This window comes from Scyliorhinus torazame, chromosome 8 (genome assembly GCF_047496885.1).
Source record: "Scyliorhinus torazame isolate Kashiwa2021f chromosome 8, sScyTor2.1, whole genome shotgun sequence".
Taxonomy (NCBI): domain Eukaryota; kingdom Metazoa; phylum Chordata; class Chondrichthyes; order Carcharhiniformes; family Scyliorhinidae; genus Scyliorhinus; species Scyliorhinus torazame.
The window spans coordinates 55234875-55251228 of NC_092714.1; the positions used below are offsets into that span (position 1 = coordinate 55234875).

The 16354-nt window shown below is 46.9% G+C and overlaps 1 protein-coding gene across 1 annotated transcript in view; it reads right to left on the reverse strand.

Annotated features, from left to right (window-relative positions):
• The window catches only part of LOC140427852 (SH2 domain-containing protein 1B), a 36044-nt gene that overhangs the window by 4035 nt on the left and 15655 nt on the right, over positions 1–16354 (reverse strand). Inside the window, exons 2-4 of the mRNA XM_072513639.1 lie at positions 14905–15130; positions 5389–5452; positions 2346–2496 (exon numbers count right to left, since the gene is read on the reverse strand). Of these exons, the coding sequence (XP_072369740.1) occupies positions 2346–2496; positions 5389–5452; positions 14905–15050 (361 nt within the window). The 5' untranslated portion in view covers positions 15051–15130. The remainder of the gene's footprint in view (positions 1–2345; positions 2497–5388; positions 5453–14904; positions 15131–16354) is intronic.

Here is a 16354-nt window from a genome sequence, read left to right on the forward strand (position 1 = left end):
AGCGGATATCGCAAAGGCCACGATGCGCGCCATCGACGAGTCCCTCCCATTCCAGGTTGAGAGCAACGCATCGGATGTAGCTCTGGTGGCCACCCTCAACCAAGCAGGCAGACCCGTGGCCTTCTTCTCCAGAACCCTCCACGCTTCAGAAATCCGCCACTCCTCAGTGGAAAAGGAGGCACAAGCAATAGTGGAAGCTGTGCGACACTGGAGGCATTACCTGGCCGGTAGGAGATTCACTCTCCTCATTGACCAACGGTCGGTTGCCTTCATGTTCGATAATGCACAGCGGGGCAAGATCAAGAACGACAAGATCTTGCGGTGGAGGATCGAACTCTCCACCTTCAATTATGAGATCTTGTACCTTTCCGGAAAGCTGAACGAGCCATCCGATGCCCTATCTCGCGGCACATGTGCCAATGTACAAGTGGACCATCTACAAGCCCTCCACGAGGACCTCTGCCACCCGGGGGTCACTCGTTTCTACCACTTCCTTCAGGCCTGCAACCTCCCTTACTCCGTCGAGGACGTCCGAACAGTCACCAGAAACTGCCAGATCTGCGCTGAGTGCAAACTGCACTTTTTCAGGCCAGATAGAGCGCACCTGGTTAAGGCCTCTCGACCCTTTGAACGCCTCAGTTTGGATTTCAAAGGCCCCCTCCCCTCCACCGATCGCAACGTGTACTTCCTGAACGTCGTTGACGAATACTCCCGTTTCCCTTTCGCCATCCCCTGCCCCGACATGACAGCGTCCACGGTCATTAAAGCCCTCGGTACCATTTTTACACTGTTCTGTTTCCCCGACTATATCCATAGCGACAGGGGTTCTCCTTTATGAGTGACGAACTGCGTCAATTCCTGCTCAGCAGGGGCATAGCCTCGAGCAGGACGACCAGTTACAACCCCCGGGGGAACGGGCAGGTAGAAAGGGAGAATGGAACGGTCTGGAAGGCCGTCCTGCTGGCCCTCCGGTCTAGGAGCCTCCCAATTTCCCGCTGGCAGGAAGTCCTCCCGGATGCCCTTCACTCTATCCGGTCCCTGCTGTGCACCACCACGAATCAAACGCCTCACGAGCGCCTCCTCCTCTTTCCTAGGAAGTCCTCCTCTGGAACGCCACTTCCGACCTGGCTAGCAGCTCCAGGACCCATTCTGCTCCGGAAACACGTGCGGGCGCACAAGTCAGATCCATTGGTGGAACGGGTGCATCTCCTTCACGCCAACCCGCAATACGCCTATGTGGAGTACCCCGATGGCCGACAGGACACGGTCTCCCTGCGAGATCTGGCGCCCGCCGGAGATACCCACACCCCCCCAACGCCAATCACCACCTCCTCACTCCCGCTGGTTCATCCCGCAGCCACCCCCTTCCCGGGGGGTTCGTTTCTCCTCCCAGACCCACCCAGGAGTAAGGACACAGGGGACAGCGCTACGCTCCCAGAGTCAACGGGACTCGAGCCAGCGCCATCACCACCACGCCCGAGATGATCGGAAAGGACGACCAGGGCGTCCATCCGGCTCATCGAATCACTTTAACTCTCAACGTTTTCAGTTATTGTGTCTTGTTATAGTTATGGCATCATGCCGACCCTGTTTGGCCCGTTGGCCCAGTTTTCAGTTATTGTGTCTTGTTATAGTTATGGCATCATGCCGACCCTGTTTGGCCCGTTGGCCCAGTTGAAGCGATAATTTTGTGTTTTGTTCAAAGTTACGGCACAGTACCGACTCTGTAAACCCCTACCACCATGCGAACCACCATCCCGCCGGGTTTTTTTCAACAAGGGGTGAATGTGGTGGTATGTATTAGGGGTAATACGGTACACCACGTGTCGACAGGCTATTGGTGGAGGGATGCCAGGTCCTGATAGGATCTGCCACCTACTGGACTCCACCCAGAAATGCCGGTATAAGAACCCAGTTTTTCCCTCCATTTCCCTCAGCAGCTGCATTCTGTAACCACGCTGCTGGGGATAAAGTTCTGCTTAATAAAGCCTTCAATTGACATTACCTCAACCTGCCTCGCGTCATATTGACGGTGCTACAGTGTGCAGCCACTCAGCAGTGCATTTAGCACTGAACTTCATGCTGTAACCATTTAAATTAGCAGCCAGCGTGAAGTTTGCTTGCTTGTTTTGCATGCAAGTTTGCTACCTGCTTCGGAAGCAATGGGTGTGGATTAATCGTGCATTAAGATCCCTGCGTCCGTTTTTGGCCTTATACAATGTCATTCTATGCTATTCTATTCCATTCATAATTTTGTTCACTTCTTTCTGCTGTCAAGTTAATAGCATTTGTAGAAACTGGGATAAAAATTAATTCTTATTAAGTTACAGAAGAATTTACCATACCTTCGTAATCATTATCTTTATCCTCCTCTTCAGTTTTGCTTCTTTCCAAAGGGCAGATTAATTGAATCACTAGACCTTTGCCAGGTTTTTTATAGTGAGCAGTTAAATCAGCCAAGGTTTTGAAGAATTTTTCTTTGACTCCAAACCCTGTCTGTACAATGAAAATACAATCATCCTGTTAAAAATTAGCATAATCCATTCACGTTCACTGAATAGTCAACTTGTCAGAATGTTGTTCATATGCAAATAACTGCAACCTTCCAAGCTTTGTACTGAATTAATAATACATTAGGCATACAATATAAGCTTCTCAACTTTTTAATGTCTATTTCACTGATGGGGAAACTCCTCTCTTCTTTGAGAAAAATATACTCTGTATCCTTTATAAAATGTCTTTGAATATACCAACGAAAGTATTCAACAATTCTACATGTTGCAATTTCAAGGTTTATTTACATGTCTTCAGTGATTGTTTGTTCAGGTGAGGGATGTCAGTGCAGAATCACTCCTAATTCAGGTACAGCTTGCTGCTTTGGTCAACATGCACTGTGATTAAAATTAAAACTATCCAATTCTAGGGCTGGTTTAGCACAGGGCTAAATCGCTGGCTTTTAAAGCAGACCAAGGCAGGCCAGCAGCACGGTTCAATTCCCGTACCAGCCTCCCCGAACAGGTGCCGGAATGTGGCGCCCAGGGGCTTTTCACAGTAACTTCATTTGATGCCTACTTGTGACAGTAAGCGATTTTCATTTTCATTCATTCTACATCATAAATCTTCTAGCAGGTTAACAGAGGAATTGTGCAGTCTATCATTCGGGACTGTAGTTTAGACCATGTCTCAGAGGTTAACGGAAAAAGCGCTGTCGCACCCAGTTCTCCAACATAAAGATTCAAAAATCAGTGTTTGACCAATATTTTATATTTAAAAATAAGAGTAACATCTTTGTGTAGAGATCAATAAGGAGGAGATCCAGATGCTGAGTCCCAGTCGAATGATGAGTCTCTGGAGTCGTTCTTTAACAATACAAATTGGATGGGATAAAAAGAGAAATCATTAATGTTGGAAACCGGAAATAAAGTGAAAGCACTGATTATGCACAGCAGACTGGTCAGTACATGAAGGTTAAAATAAGATTGGTCAGGTGCACTGATTGTGCAGGACCATGAGTCGCACTGCTAAATTTGACGCAAACTACTTAATCATACTTGCTCTGTTGCTATCCCCTGAAGATTTCTTGGAGTGACAATCAGGAAGCTGCCGCCTAACAATGCTCCCCCTCCCCTACCCTTGCAAACATCTCATGAAGAGTAGCTTGCCTGCATAAAAGAGAAAAAGAGGTTCCAAAGCCCAAAATGCACACATAGTTGTATCAATAAACAGCCAATGTAGATTATCAGTGATGGATGCCTTAGATGCTCAACACCACATAGCATCTCTGGGTTGACCGCTGGCTATTCAACTAAGTTTAAACAGATTGGATTGGATTGGATTTGTTTATTGTCACGTGTACCGAGGTACAGTGAAAAGTATTTTTCTGCGAGCAGCTCAACAGATCATTAAGTACATGAGAAGAAAAGGGAATAAAAGAAAATACATAATAGGGCAACACAACATATACAATGTAACTACATAAGGACTGGCATCGGATGAAGCATACAGGGTGTAGTGTTAATGAAGTCAGTCCATAAGAGGGTTAATGTAAGCCTACTTGTGACACTAATAAAGATTATTATTAATATAAAGCTCCAATTTGAAAATGCATCAAGCCGCTTAAGTTGTACACATCAACATCTAAGTATGTTTATCTATTGCTGAATAAAATTAAGCTGCAAAATAAATTGAACACCTTTATTGTTTTTATTACAGTTCTTCTTCAGTATTCAGGAAAGTAACTCAGCCAACTGATCACAAAACATTATCATCTTTACAGCTGGGAAAAGCAGCTGGATGAGAAATCAGATCCAAAGGAATATTATCACGTGGATAAAGGATGCACAATGATATAAGTGCTACCGGAATGTTTCTGTATCCCCTTTCACATCAGGGAGAGGATTTTATTTAGCCTGGATGTCAATGTATAAGTCAGCCTTTGAAGCCTCGAAAAATGTCCCCAGAAATGGGGTCAACTTATTCACCGAGTAGAAAGGTGAGCCATTTGAGTTTGGGTAGTTGCAATCTTTGTTTTTTGCCTGCAGGGGTGATGGTGTATACGAATGTCGTAAACTCATGCCTGTCTTTGCAACATAGCTTGTTTGACCCCTTTGCGCAGGTTATAAGGTACTGGGAGTGGGGTGAAAATTGAAGTTGACTACTAACATGAATACATCATATCATGGCTGAAAGGGGGGATGGGGGTCGACTTATATGCCGATTTTTGGGCTGAGAAATTGGGTCATCTCATATGCCAGATTGACTTGTATGTCACGGTTTACGTTATGTGCATGGCCAGCTATTAGCAATAGTTAATGAACCCAAGATTAAGAGAAGGGCCTATATCTCCAATGAACAAACAAAGAACAAAGAAATGTACAGCACAGGAACAGGCCCTTCGGCCCTCCAAGCCCGTGCCGACCATGCTGCCCGACTAAACTACAATCTTCTACACTTCCTGGGTCCGTATCCCTCTATTCCCATTCTATTCATGTATTTGTCAAGATGCCCCTTAAATGTCACTATCGTCCCTGCTTCCACCACCTCCTCCGGTAGCGAGTTCCAGGCACCCACTACCCTCTGCGTAAAAAACTTGCCTCGTACATCTACTCTAAACCTTGCCCCTCTCACCTTAAACCTATGCCCCCTAGTAATTGACCCCTCTACCCTGGGGAAAAGCCTCTGACTATCCACTCTGTCTATGCCCCTCATAATTTTGTATACCTCTATCAGGTCTCCCCTCAACCTCCTCCGAGCTAACTTTGCACCTGAAGTGCATTTTGAGTCAACAATCGGAAAATTGCCTCTTATGTTTTGAAAAATGATTTTCTATGTTGGATACTGCAATGAAAAGCACAATAGTAGATCAAATAATTTCAACTGCATTCTTACCTGAACCATAAAACGTCCTCGATGATTTTTAAAAATTCTATATGTATATATAATTCTTTGAAAGCTGAAAAAGAAAGATCATTGAATTTTATTGCATCATATTGATTACTGAACTCCAAAATAAGCTTCATTGCAGGAATAGTATTGAGTGAAGTGTATCACCTGTATACACTTTTGCATTTGGAACCTGGAAGAGGCATTAACATTACAGCACGGGGGGGGGGGGGGGGCAGCACGGTGGCGCAGTGGTTAGCACTGCTGCCTCACGGCACAGAGGACCCGGGATCTCCCCATGTCTGCGTGGGGTTCACCCCCACAACCCAAACATGTGCATACTAGATGGATTGGCCATGCCAAATATCCCCTGGATTAGAAAAAAAATGAATTGGATATTCTAAATTTACAAAAAATTTACAGCACAGAAATTACTGCCTGAGACACTGCTACAAGTGCAGAGTAGTTTCAGTTGACATAAGCACAGGCAGGTGATTTAAAAAAACATTGCCTTTATTCTACACACCAGCAATAAACCTTCACTATTTCTATCTTTATAATTCTGTGGTAACATTCTGTCAGAGTTGAGGCCCCACTGAGTCAAGAATGAATTGGATTGCGACTTCGCCATGATCAATGTTCAAGGTTACTGGGATAGGGGGAGGAGGGGAGGTGTAGCCACCTGAGTTGGCCAATTCCCGACGTAAAATGGAGAACAGCAAAGGCTGAAGGGAAATTCAGCCAACACAGGCAGAAACTAGCAGGTGCAAGTTTACAGTGTATTAGACTCTGCAAAAGCCCAGACAGCATCGATACAAGCAGCCATCTGCATAATATTGTAGCAGCCTCTACATACTAATGAGCGATCCCTGGGAACAATCAAAACATTTAAGGTAAACAAAGCCAAACCAGACTCCTCGGCGCCATCAGGAGCCAACACAAAAGAGGTTAACGGACACCTAAAGACCGCCCATCAATCAGGGAACCGCTCCAGTGTTGGAGAAATCGAACCAAGCGATTGGAACGTTGTCCAATCACTTGAAACCAGGTACGGGGTCCGCCCCGAAAGGCGGGAAGCCCCTGGGGACTATAAAGTAAAGCCCCCAAGTTCAAATCGCCCTTCTTGACAGGGTCACTCAGCAACGCGAACCAACCCTTGACAGTGACCTGTCCAGCTACCGCCAAAGAACGTAAGTCTCAAGTCAACGCTCGCTACGAGATAGGCGCTCCTAGCTACCAATCCGTACCAACTTCGAATCCCGCAGACTCAGAACCCGAACGAAAGGCCATTTGTTCCCCTGACCTGGTGGACCAGTCCGAAGCTAAGTATTGACCTGTTAGTGATAGAAATAGCTTAGAAAGTAGTTTATGCATGAGTAGATTTGACTGTGTGTAAATAAATGTGCTTTGATTTGAATCTTACTAATTGGTGTACTGAGTTATTGATCATTACTTGAACTTGAACCTCGTGGCGGTATCATAAAGATACCTGGCGACTCTAGAGCAAAGGTTATAAAACAGAGCCAATTGAACCAACTAAAAGTTAGCAACAGAGGGAGGGGGGGGGGGGGTGGGGGAGGACTCTTTTGGAGGGTCGGTGGTGTAGACTTAATGGGCCGCATGGCCACCTTCTGCACTGTAGGAATTCTATAAATTCTATGGTAATTTCCTCACACAAAGTGTGAAGTTTTTGCTTCAGTATCAAGTGAGGTCTTAACTCCAGATTTAGGCCAGATTTGCACCATAACTTTAGCGAAACTACTTTGTCCCAAAACTACACTTTAAATGCAGTTTAAAATTCCTGAAACTGGCATCCCATAAACGCCTTGCAGCAATTGTAAGCTTGTGCCTGATTCATACTGTAACCGTAAACTGTTCAAACAATTATAACAATGAGTGCATGTTTTTTTTTTAATAAACATTTTATTGAGGTATTTTTTGGTATTATAACAACAACACAATAAACAATGTACATGAAACTATAAACCTAGGGCAAAAGCCATCTCCCTCCCTTACAGGTCCCACCTTTATTAACCCCCGACTCTAAGCTGAACTAACCCCCCACCCTCCCCCTTCTGCTGACGATTAATTTTCCACGAAGAAGTCGACGAACGGTTGCCACCTCCGGGTGAACCCTAACAGTGACCCTCTCAAGGCGAACTTGATTTTCTCCAAACAGAGAAAGCTAGCCATGTCCGATAGCCAGGTTTCCGGCTTTGAGTCCCTCCAAGCTAATAGTATCCGTCGCCGGGGTACCACGGAAGCAAAGGGCAGAACGTCTGCCTCTTTCTCCTCCTGGATTCCCGGGTCTTCCGACACCCCGAAAATCGCCACCTCTGGACTCAGCGCCACCCTTGTTTTTCACACCGGGGACATGACATCTGCAAACCCCTGCCAAAATCCCCTAAGCTTCAGACATGCCCAAAACATGTGGACATGGTTTGCTGGTCCTCCCGCACATTTTGCACACCTGTCTTCCACCCCAAAGAATCTGCTCATCCGGGCCACTGTCATGTGAGCCCGGTGAACGACCTTAAATTGTATCAGGCTGAGCCTGGCACATGTTGCGGACGCATTGACTCTACGCAACATGTCCGCCCATAGACCATCCTCTATCTCTCCTCCCACCTCCTCCTCCCACTTGCGCTTCAGCTCCTCGGTCTGCGTCTCCTCTGACTCCATAAGTTCCTTGTAAATGTCCGAGATGCTTCCTTCTCCTCCCCACCCTCTGGAAACAACCCTGTCCTGAATCCCCCTTAGCGGCAGGAGCGGGAAGGTTGCCACCTGTTTACGTAGGACGTCCCGCACTGGTATATCCCTGAATTTGTTTCCCCTCGCCAACCCAAACTTCTCCTCCAGCGCCCTCATACTCGGAAAGCTCCCCTCTATAAACATATCCCCCATCTGCTCAATCCCTGCACTCCACCATATCCGGAACCCCCCACCCATACTTCCCGGGGAAAACCGGTGATTATTACAGATTGGCGACCAGACCGATGCTCCCTCTGCTCCCACATGTCTCGTCCTTTGCCCCCAGACTCTCAGGGCCGCTACCACCACGAGGCTGGTGGAGTACCGTGCCGGTCGGAACAGCAGAAGCGCAGTTACCAATGCCCCCAAACTGGTGCCCTTGCATGAAGCCACCTCCATGCGCTCCCATGACGACCCCTCCCCCACCACCCAGTTCCTGATCATGGCTATATTCGCTGCCCAGTAATAGTTACTAAAATTTGGCAGCGCCAGCCCGCCCTCTCCCCGACCACGCTCAAGCATTACCTTCCTTACCCGCGGGGTCTTGCCCGCCCAAACAAAGCCAGAGATCACTTTGTTGACCCGTTTAAAAAAGGACTGCGGAATAAAGATGGGGAGACATTGAAACACGAACAGGAATCTCGGGAGGACCGTCATCTTCACCGTCTGCACCCTCCCAGCTAGTGACAACGGGAGCGCGTCCCATCTCCGAAAATCGTCCTTCATTTGGTCTACTAGCCGGGCCAGATTTAATTTATGCAGCCCGGTCCCATTCCCGCGCCACTTGAATGCCTAGGTACCTAAAGCTTCCCCCTACTAATCTAAACAGCAGCTCCCCCAATCGCCTCTCCTGCCCCCTCGCCTGGATCGCAAACATCTCACTTTTCCCCATTATAGCCCAAAAACCGGCCAAATTCCCCATGAATCCTCATGATTTCTTCCATCCCCTCTAATGGGTCCGATACATACGGAAGCAGGTCGTTTGCATAGAGCGAGACTCTGTGCTCCCCCCCCCCCCCCCCCCCCTCCAACCCCGGACCAGCCCCTTGAGGCTCTCAGAGCAATTGCCAACGGCTCTATAGCTAGCACGAACAACAGTGGGGAGAGGGGGCATCCCTGTCTTGTCCCCTGGGGCAGTCTAAAATAGTCCGATGTTGTCCTATTCGTCCGTACACTTGCCACAGGAGCCTGATACAGCAACCTGACCCAGTCAATAAAGCCCCGCCCAAATCCGAACCGTCCCAGTACCTCCCACAGATAATCCCATTTTACCCGATGTAAAGCCTTTTCTGCATCCATTGCGATCACTACTTCCACCTCCCTACCTTCCGGGGTCATCATGATCACATTTAACAGCCTTCTTACATTGGCCACCAACTGCCTACCCTGAACAAACCCCGTCTGGTCCTCCCCAATAACGTCCAGAACACAATCCTCAACCCTGGAGGACAAAATATTGGCCAGCAGTTTGGCGTCCACATTCAACGGGGATATCGGCCTGTAGGACCCACACAGCTCCGCGTTCTTGTCCCGCTTCAGAATCAGCGAAATCGTGGAATGTGACATCGTCGGGGGCAGCACCCCTCTTTCCCTTGCCTCATTGAACATTCTCGTCAACACCAGCCCCAATATCCCAGAGAACTTTTTATAAAACTCCACTGGGTACCCACCCGGTCCCGGGGCTTTACCCGCCTGCAGGCCTTCAGACCCTCCACTATCTCTTCCAACCGATCGGGGCCCCCAGCCCTTCTACCAGCTCCCCGTCCACCTTTGGGAACTTCAGCCCCCCAAAGAAGTGCCTCATCCCCTCCGGCCCCGTAGGGGGTTCCGAACTATACAGCCTACTGCAGAAATCCCTAAATGCCTTATTCACCCCTGCTGAATGTCCAACCAGGTTCCCATCTCCGTCATTTACTTTCCCTATCTCCCTGGCTGCCTCCCTCTTTCTAAGCTGCTGTGCAAGCATTCTGCTGGCCTTCTCTCCATACTCATAGACCACCCCCTCGCCTTTCTCAGCTGCTTTACTAAACCGAACATATGCACACCCCCCACTGCGCTTCCGTGAGCTAGCCTGCCCAGCTAGCTTGGTGGCCCCCATCCCTGGCACCGGATAGTCTCCCACCTATTGTTCCCTCCCCACCCTCCCCCTGCTAATGCAAGCATACTCCAACAGCAAACAATCTCCACACAATTGTCCGACAGAATAACACCAAATTCTAAACAAGCACACCTCCATCCCCCAACAGTGCAAATTAAAACATTAACTCACTCAGCTCTACCGCTGGTCCCAAATCAATGCAAAAGGCATTACAAACAGCTTCCACAAAACGAAAAACGAGAAACTTTTTAAAAAAAGAACAGAGAAACAAAAAGAAAAAAAAATCATGAACGCTACAGCAAAGTTCAAACGTTCTCAGTACACCACCAGTCCTTTTCACAAAGTCCAGCGCGCCCTCAGGCTACTCGAAATAAAAGTGCTGTTCCTCGTACGTGACCCAGAGGTGGGCCGGATACAACAGTCCGAACTTCACCTTTTCTTAAAAAGGCTCGACCTAATCTGGTTGAAGCCTGCTCTTCTCCTATCCATCTCCACACTCAGGTATTGGTAGACCCGCAGGATACTATTCTCCCATTTACAGCTCCATGTCTTCTTGGCCCACTGTAGGGAGCGCTCCTTATCCAAGTACCTGTGGAATCTCACCACCATTGCCCTCTGGGGGTCTCCCGTTCGTGGCTTCCTTGCGAGTTGCAGGATTTAGATATTTCAGGCGGGATAGAGGGGGATGTAAAAGGGGTGGCGGAGTTGCGCTACTGGTTAGGGAGGATATCACAGCTGTACTACGGGAGGACACCTCAGAGGGCAGTGAGGCTATATGGGTAGAGATCAGGAATAGGAAGGGTGCAGTCACACTGTTGGGGGTTTACTACAGGCCTCTCAACAGCCAGCGGGAGATAGAGGAGCAGATAGGTAGACAGATTTTGGAAAAGAGTAAAAACTACAGGGTTGTGGTGATGGGAGACTTCAACTTCCCCAATATTGCCTGGGACTCACTTAGTGCCGGGGGCTTAGACGGGGCAGAGTTTGTAAGGAGCATCCAGGAGGGCTTCTTGAAACAATATGTAGACAGACCAACTAGGGAAGGGCGGTACTGGACCTGGTATTGGGGAATGAGCCCGGCCAGGTGGTAGAAGTTTCAGTAGGGGAGCATTTCGGGAACAGTGACCACAATTCAGTAAGTTTTAAAGTACTGGTGGACAAGGATAAGAGTGGTCCTAGGATGAATGTGCTAAATTGGGGGAAGGCTAATTATAACAATATTAGGTGGGAACTGAAGAACATAGATTGGGGGCGGATGTTGGAGGGCAAATCAACATCTGACATGTGGGAGGCTTTCAAGTGTCAGTTGAAAGGAATTCAGGACCGGCATGTTCCTGTGAGGAAGAAAGATAAATACGGCAATTTTCGGGAACCTTGGATAACGAGAGATATTGTAGGCCTCATCAAAAAGAAAAAGGAGACATTTGTCAGGGCTAAAAGGCTGGGACTAGACGAAGCCTGTGTGGAATATAAGGAAAGTAGGAAGGAAGTTAAGCAAGGAGTCAGGAGGGCTAGAAGGGGTCACGAAAAGTAATTGGCAAATAGGGTTAAGGAAAATCTCAAAGCTTTTTACACGTACATAAAAAGCAAGAGGGTAGCCAGGGAAAGGGTTGGCCCACTGAAGGATAGGCAAGGGAATCTATGTGTGGAGCCAGAGGAAATGGGCGAGGTACTAAATGAATACTTTGCATCAGTATTCACCAAAGAGAAGGAATTGGTAGATGTTGAGTCTAGAGAAGGGTGTGTAGATAGCCTGGGTCACATTGAGATCCAAAAAGACGAGGTGTTGGGTGTCTTAAAAAATATTAAGGTAGATAAGTCCCCAGGGCCTGATGGGATCTACCCCAGAATACTGAAGGAGACTGGAGAGGAAATTGCTGAGGCCTTGACAGAAATCTTTGGATCCTCGCTGTCTTCAGGTGATGTCCCGGAGGACTGGAGAATAGCCAATGTTGTTCCTCTGTTTAAGAAGGGTAGCAAGGATAATCCAGGGAACTACAGGCCGGTGAGCCTTACGTCAGTGGTAGGGAAATTACTGGAGAGAATTCTTCGAGACAGGATCTACTCCCATTTGGAAGCAAATGGACGTATTAGTGAGAGGCAGCATGGTTTTGTGAAGGGGAGGTCGTGTCTCACTAACTTGATAGAGTTTTTCGAGGAGGTCACAAAGATGATTGATGCAGGTAGGGCAGTGGATGTTGTCTATATGGACTTCAGTAAGGCCTTTGACAAGGTCCCTCATGGTAGACTAGTACAAAAGGTGAAGTCACACAGGATCAGGGGTGAACTGGCAAGGTGGATACAGAACTGGCTAGGTCATAGAAGGCAGAGAGTAGCAATGGAAGGATGCTTTTCTAATTGGAGGGCTGTGACCAGTGGTGTTCCACAGGGATCAGTGCTGGGACCTTTGCTGTTTGTAGTATATATAAATGATTTGGAGGAAAATGTAACTGGTCTGATTAGACCAGTTTACAGACGACACAAAGGTTGGTGGAATTGCGGATAGCGATGAGGACTGTCAGAGGATACAGCAGGATTTAGATTGTTTGGAGACTTGGGCGGAGAGATGGCAGATGGAGTTTAATCCAGACAAATGTGAGGTAATGCATTTTGGAAGGTCTAATGCAGGTAGGGAATATACAGTGAATGGTAGAACCCTCAAGAGTATTGAAAGTCAGAGAGATCTAGGAGTACAGGTCCACAGGTCACTGAAAGGGGCAACACAGGTGGAGAAGGCAGTCAAGAAGGCATACGGCATGCTTGCCTTCATTGGCCGGGGCATTGAGTATAAGAATTGGCAAGTCATGTTGCAGCTGTATAGAACCTTAGTTAGGCCACACTTGGAGTATAGTGTTCAATTCTGGTCGCCACACTACCAGAAGGATGTGGAGGCTTTAGAGAGGGTGCAGAAGAGATTTACCAGAATGTTGCCTGGTATGGAGGGGATTAGCTATGAGGAGCGGTTGAATAAACTCGGTTTGTTCTCACTGGAACGAAGGAGGTTGAGGGGCGACCTGATAGAGGTCTACAAAATTATGAGGGGCATAGACAGAGTGGATAGTCAGAGGCTTTTCCCCAGGGTAGAGGGGTCAATTACTAGGGGGCATAGGTTTAAGGTGAGAGGGGCAAGGTTTAGAGTAGATGTACGAGGCAAGTTTTTACACAGAGGGTAGTGGGTGCCTGGAACTCGCTACCGGAGGAGGTGGTGGAAGCAGGGACGATAGTGACATTTAAGGGGCATCTTGACAAATACATGAATAGGATGGGAATAGAGGGATACAAACCCAGGAAGTGTAGAAGATTGTAGTTTAGTCGGGCAGCATGGTCAGCACGGGCTTGGAGGGCCGAAGGGCCTGTTCCTGTGCAGTACATTTCTTTGTTCTTTGTTCTTTGTAATGAGTGCATGTTGTGGGTTTTTTTCAGACTAACAGATTTCCTTTCTCTAAATATATTTATAGCATTCAACCTCAACACTACATACAAATGTACACATTCACACAAAGGTGTTTCAAGAAGAGTAGCAATAATTGCAACAAAAATTATTTTAAAGTCCATAATTGCAAAAAGAAGAATAGTTGATCAGGGTTAGTATGATCATTTATTACTCTTTCAAAGCAGTCTGATATACTTCATCAACTTTAGCCCCCCATTATCTTGCCATAATTAGCAAATTTATGATCAAATAAAATTGATCCCAGAGAAATTGCAAAGGAGAAACATCAACCCACTTAATAACTAATTATAATAATCGAATTGTTATGCAACTAAGAAACTGAAAATCAATTGTAACTGAGACAAACACAGCAGAGAAGTCCCAGGTTTGATCCTCAATACTGAATTAACTGATCACAACTGAGGTGTAGGTATAAATACCATTAAAAGAGAAAGGGAAAATTAGTTTGGGTCTCATTCCTGATCATTAACTACTATGTGTAGTCAATCATTAAGGGTTTGAGGACTAATGAGTGTTGGCCTCACTTGTTAGTTCCTTTTGAAAAGTTATAGCAATCTGATGCTTTGATGAAATGCAGGGCAGCAAGGTGGCGCAGTGGTTTGCACTGCTGCCTCAAAGCGCCGAGGTCCCAGGTTTGATCCCGGCTCTGGGGCACTGTCCTTGTGGAGTTTGTACATTCTCCCCGTGTTTGCGTGGGTTTCGTCCCCACAACCGAAAAAGATGTGCAGGCTAGGTGGATTGGCCACACTAAATTGCTCCTTAATTGTAAAAAAATAAATTCGGTACTCTAAATTTTTTTTTAATTTTCAAAAAGAAATACATTTTTGACTTTTTATTTTACTTCCAGTAAAAAATTTGATCTTTAAACAAATATGTTTATCTTGCCGGGGTGGCACAGTGGTTAGCACTGCTGCATCACAGCACCAGGGACCTGGGTTTGATTCTGGCCTTGGGTGACTGTGTGGAGTTTGCACATTCTCCCAGTGTCTGTATGGGTTTCCTCCTGGTGCTCCGGTTTCCTCCCACAGTTCAAAGATGTGCAGGTTAGGTGGACTGGCCATGCTAAACTTCCCCTTATTGTCCAAAGGTTAAGTGGGTTACGGGGATAGGGCAGGGGTGTGGGCCTAGGTAGGGTGCTCTTTCAATGAGTCTGTGCAGACTCGATGGGCTGAATGGCCTTCTTCTGCATGTCGGAATTCTATGAAATGCAAGTACTTACTAGACACTGAGGCATAAAGCATTAGGGATGGTTTCACTCTCTCGCACTAAATAACTTCCATCTTTCCCATTTGCTGCAAATAAAGCTTCACAGGTCTTTTTGCTGATGTTTCCATGAAAATACGGGAGTGTTGTTACATCAGACATTTAGTCTTGCTTTTATCTCATATCTTCTCTCCCATTCAAATTTGGAACTTTGATTCTTTGTCTTGAGATCTCAGTATTAGCTGATGAATAAAAAAAAATAAGCTTGTTACTTTATTTTGTTCTCAGTAAAAAAGTGAAATTAACGCCGACTAATTAAACCCAGGGTTCTGGGGATTCTGTTCAGATCAGTGCATAAAGTATAGAAAATATGAGCCCATGACGTGTGGGTTCCCCAGCGTCGCATCTAAGGGGTATTCCTATGATACGCTGGGAATCCTTCTCAAACGTTCCCAAGTAAGGATTTATCCAGCAATTGCCCAGGAGAGCTAACGTCCTCTGGACAATTGCGCTAGACTGGGAACCATCCGACAGAAGTGACTTAAATTGCTAGCTACAGATGGTTCTGCCAGTTTTACCCTGATAGATACTCTGAAAGAGTTTTTAAAAATAAATTTAGAGTACCCAATTCTTTGTTTCTAATTAAGGGACAATTTAGCATGGCCAATCTGCCTACACTGCACATCCTTGGGTTGTGGGGGCGAGACCCACACAGACATGCAAACTCCTCACTCTCTGAAAGAGTTAGAGTAAAAAAAGTACTAAAACCCAGACCCAGCTTTGCACAGGATACCCTGAACAAGCACTACCACCCACAGGACCCACCATACAACCCACACACCCGACCCCCCCCCCCCCCCCGGGTCCAACCCAACTCTTTTAGCCCTAGTGTTAAAACTTACATGCTCCCTGTAAATTGTCCCTTTAAACCTCCCTCAACAGCAGCTACTGCCGTAAAAAAGGTGGAGTGACTTACTTTTCTGCGCCCCAGTTACTCCATGGCATTACTGCTGGGGGCACACTTCGCTGCTCCTGTCTCACCCAGCCTGAATGTGGAAGGTTGGATGAGACAGGGGCTTAGGAATTCCAACGAAGATAAGTCTGGCAAGAGTGGGAATCCTCCGGAGATTGCTACTCTGTGGAAGTTACAGGCGATGATGTATTGATTTAGAGGGGTAAAGTCAGGTAGGGAGAAATGTGATGCGACCATCAATTCACACGAGACGGAGAGTTGAAGTGAATAGTGGTTTTAATCAGCTAGAACTGTGCCTGCCTGCGACTGATCTGTACTGAGTGCCGCCTACAGACTGCAGATCTATATACCTCCCCCGAGGGGACAGAGCCATAGGCAGAGCCCACACTGGCACCAACATAATACAATGTAATGTAATGCAATACAATGGTGGGCCATAGGCGGAGCCCACAAGGGCATCAACATAATACAATGTAATGTAATGTAATACAGC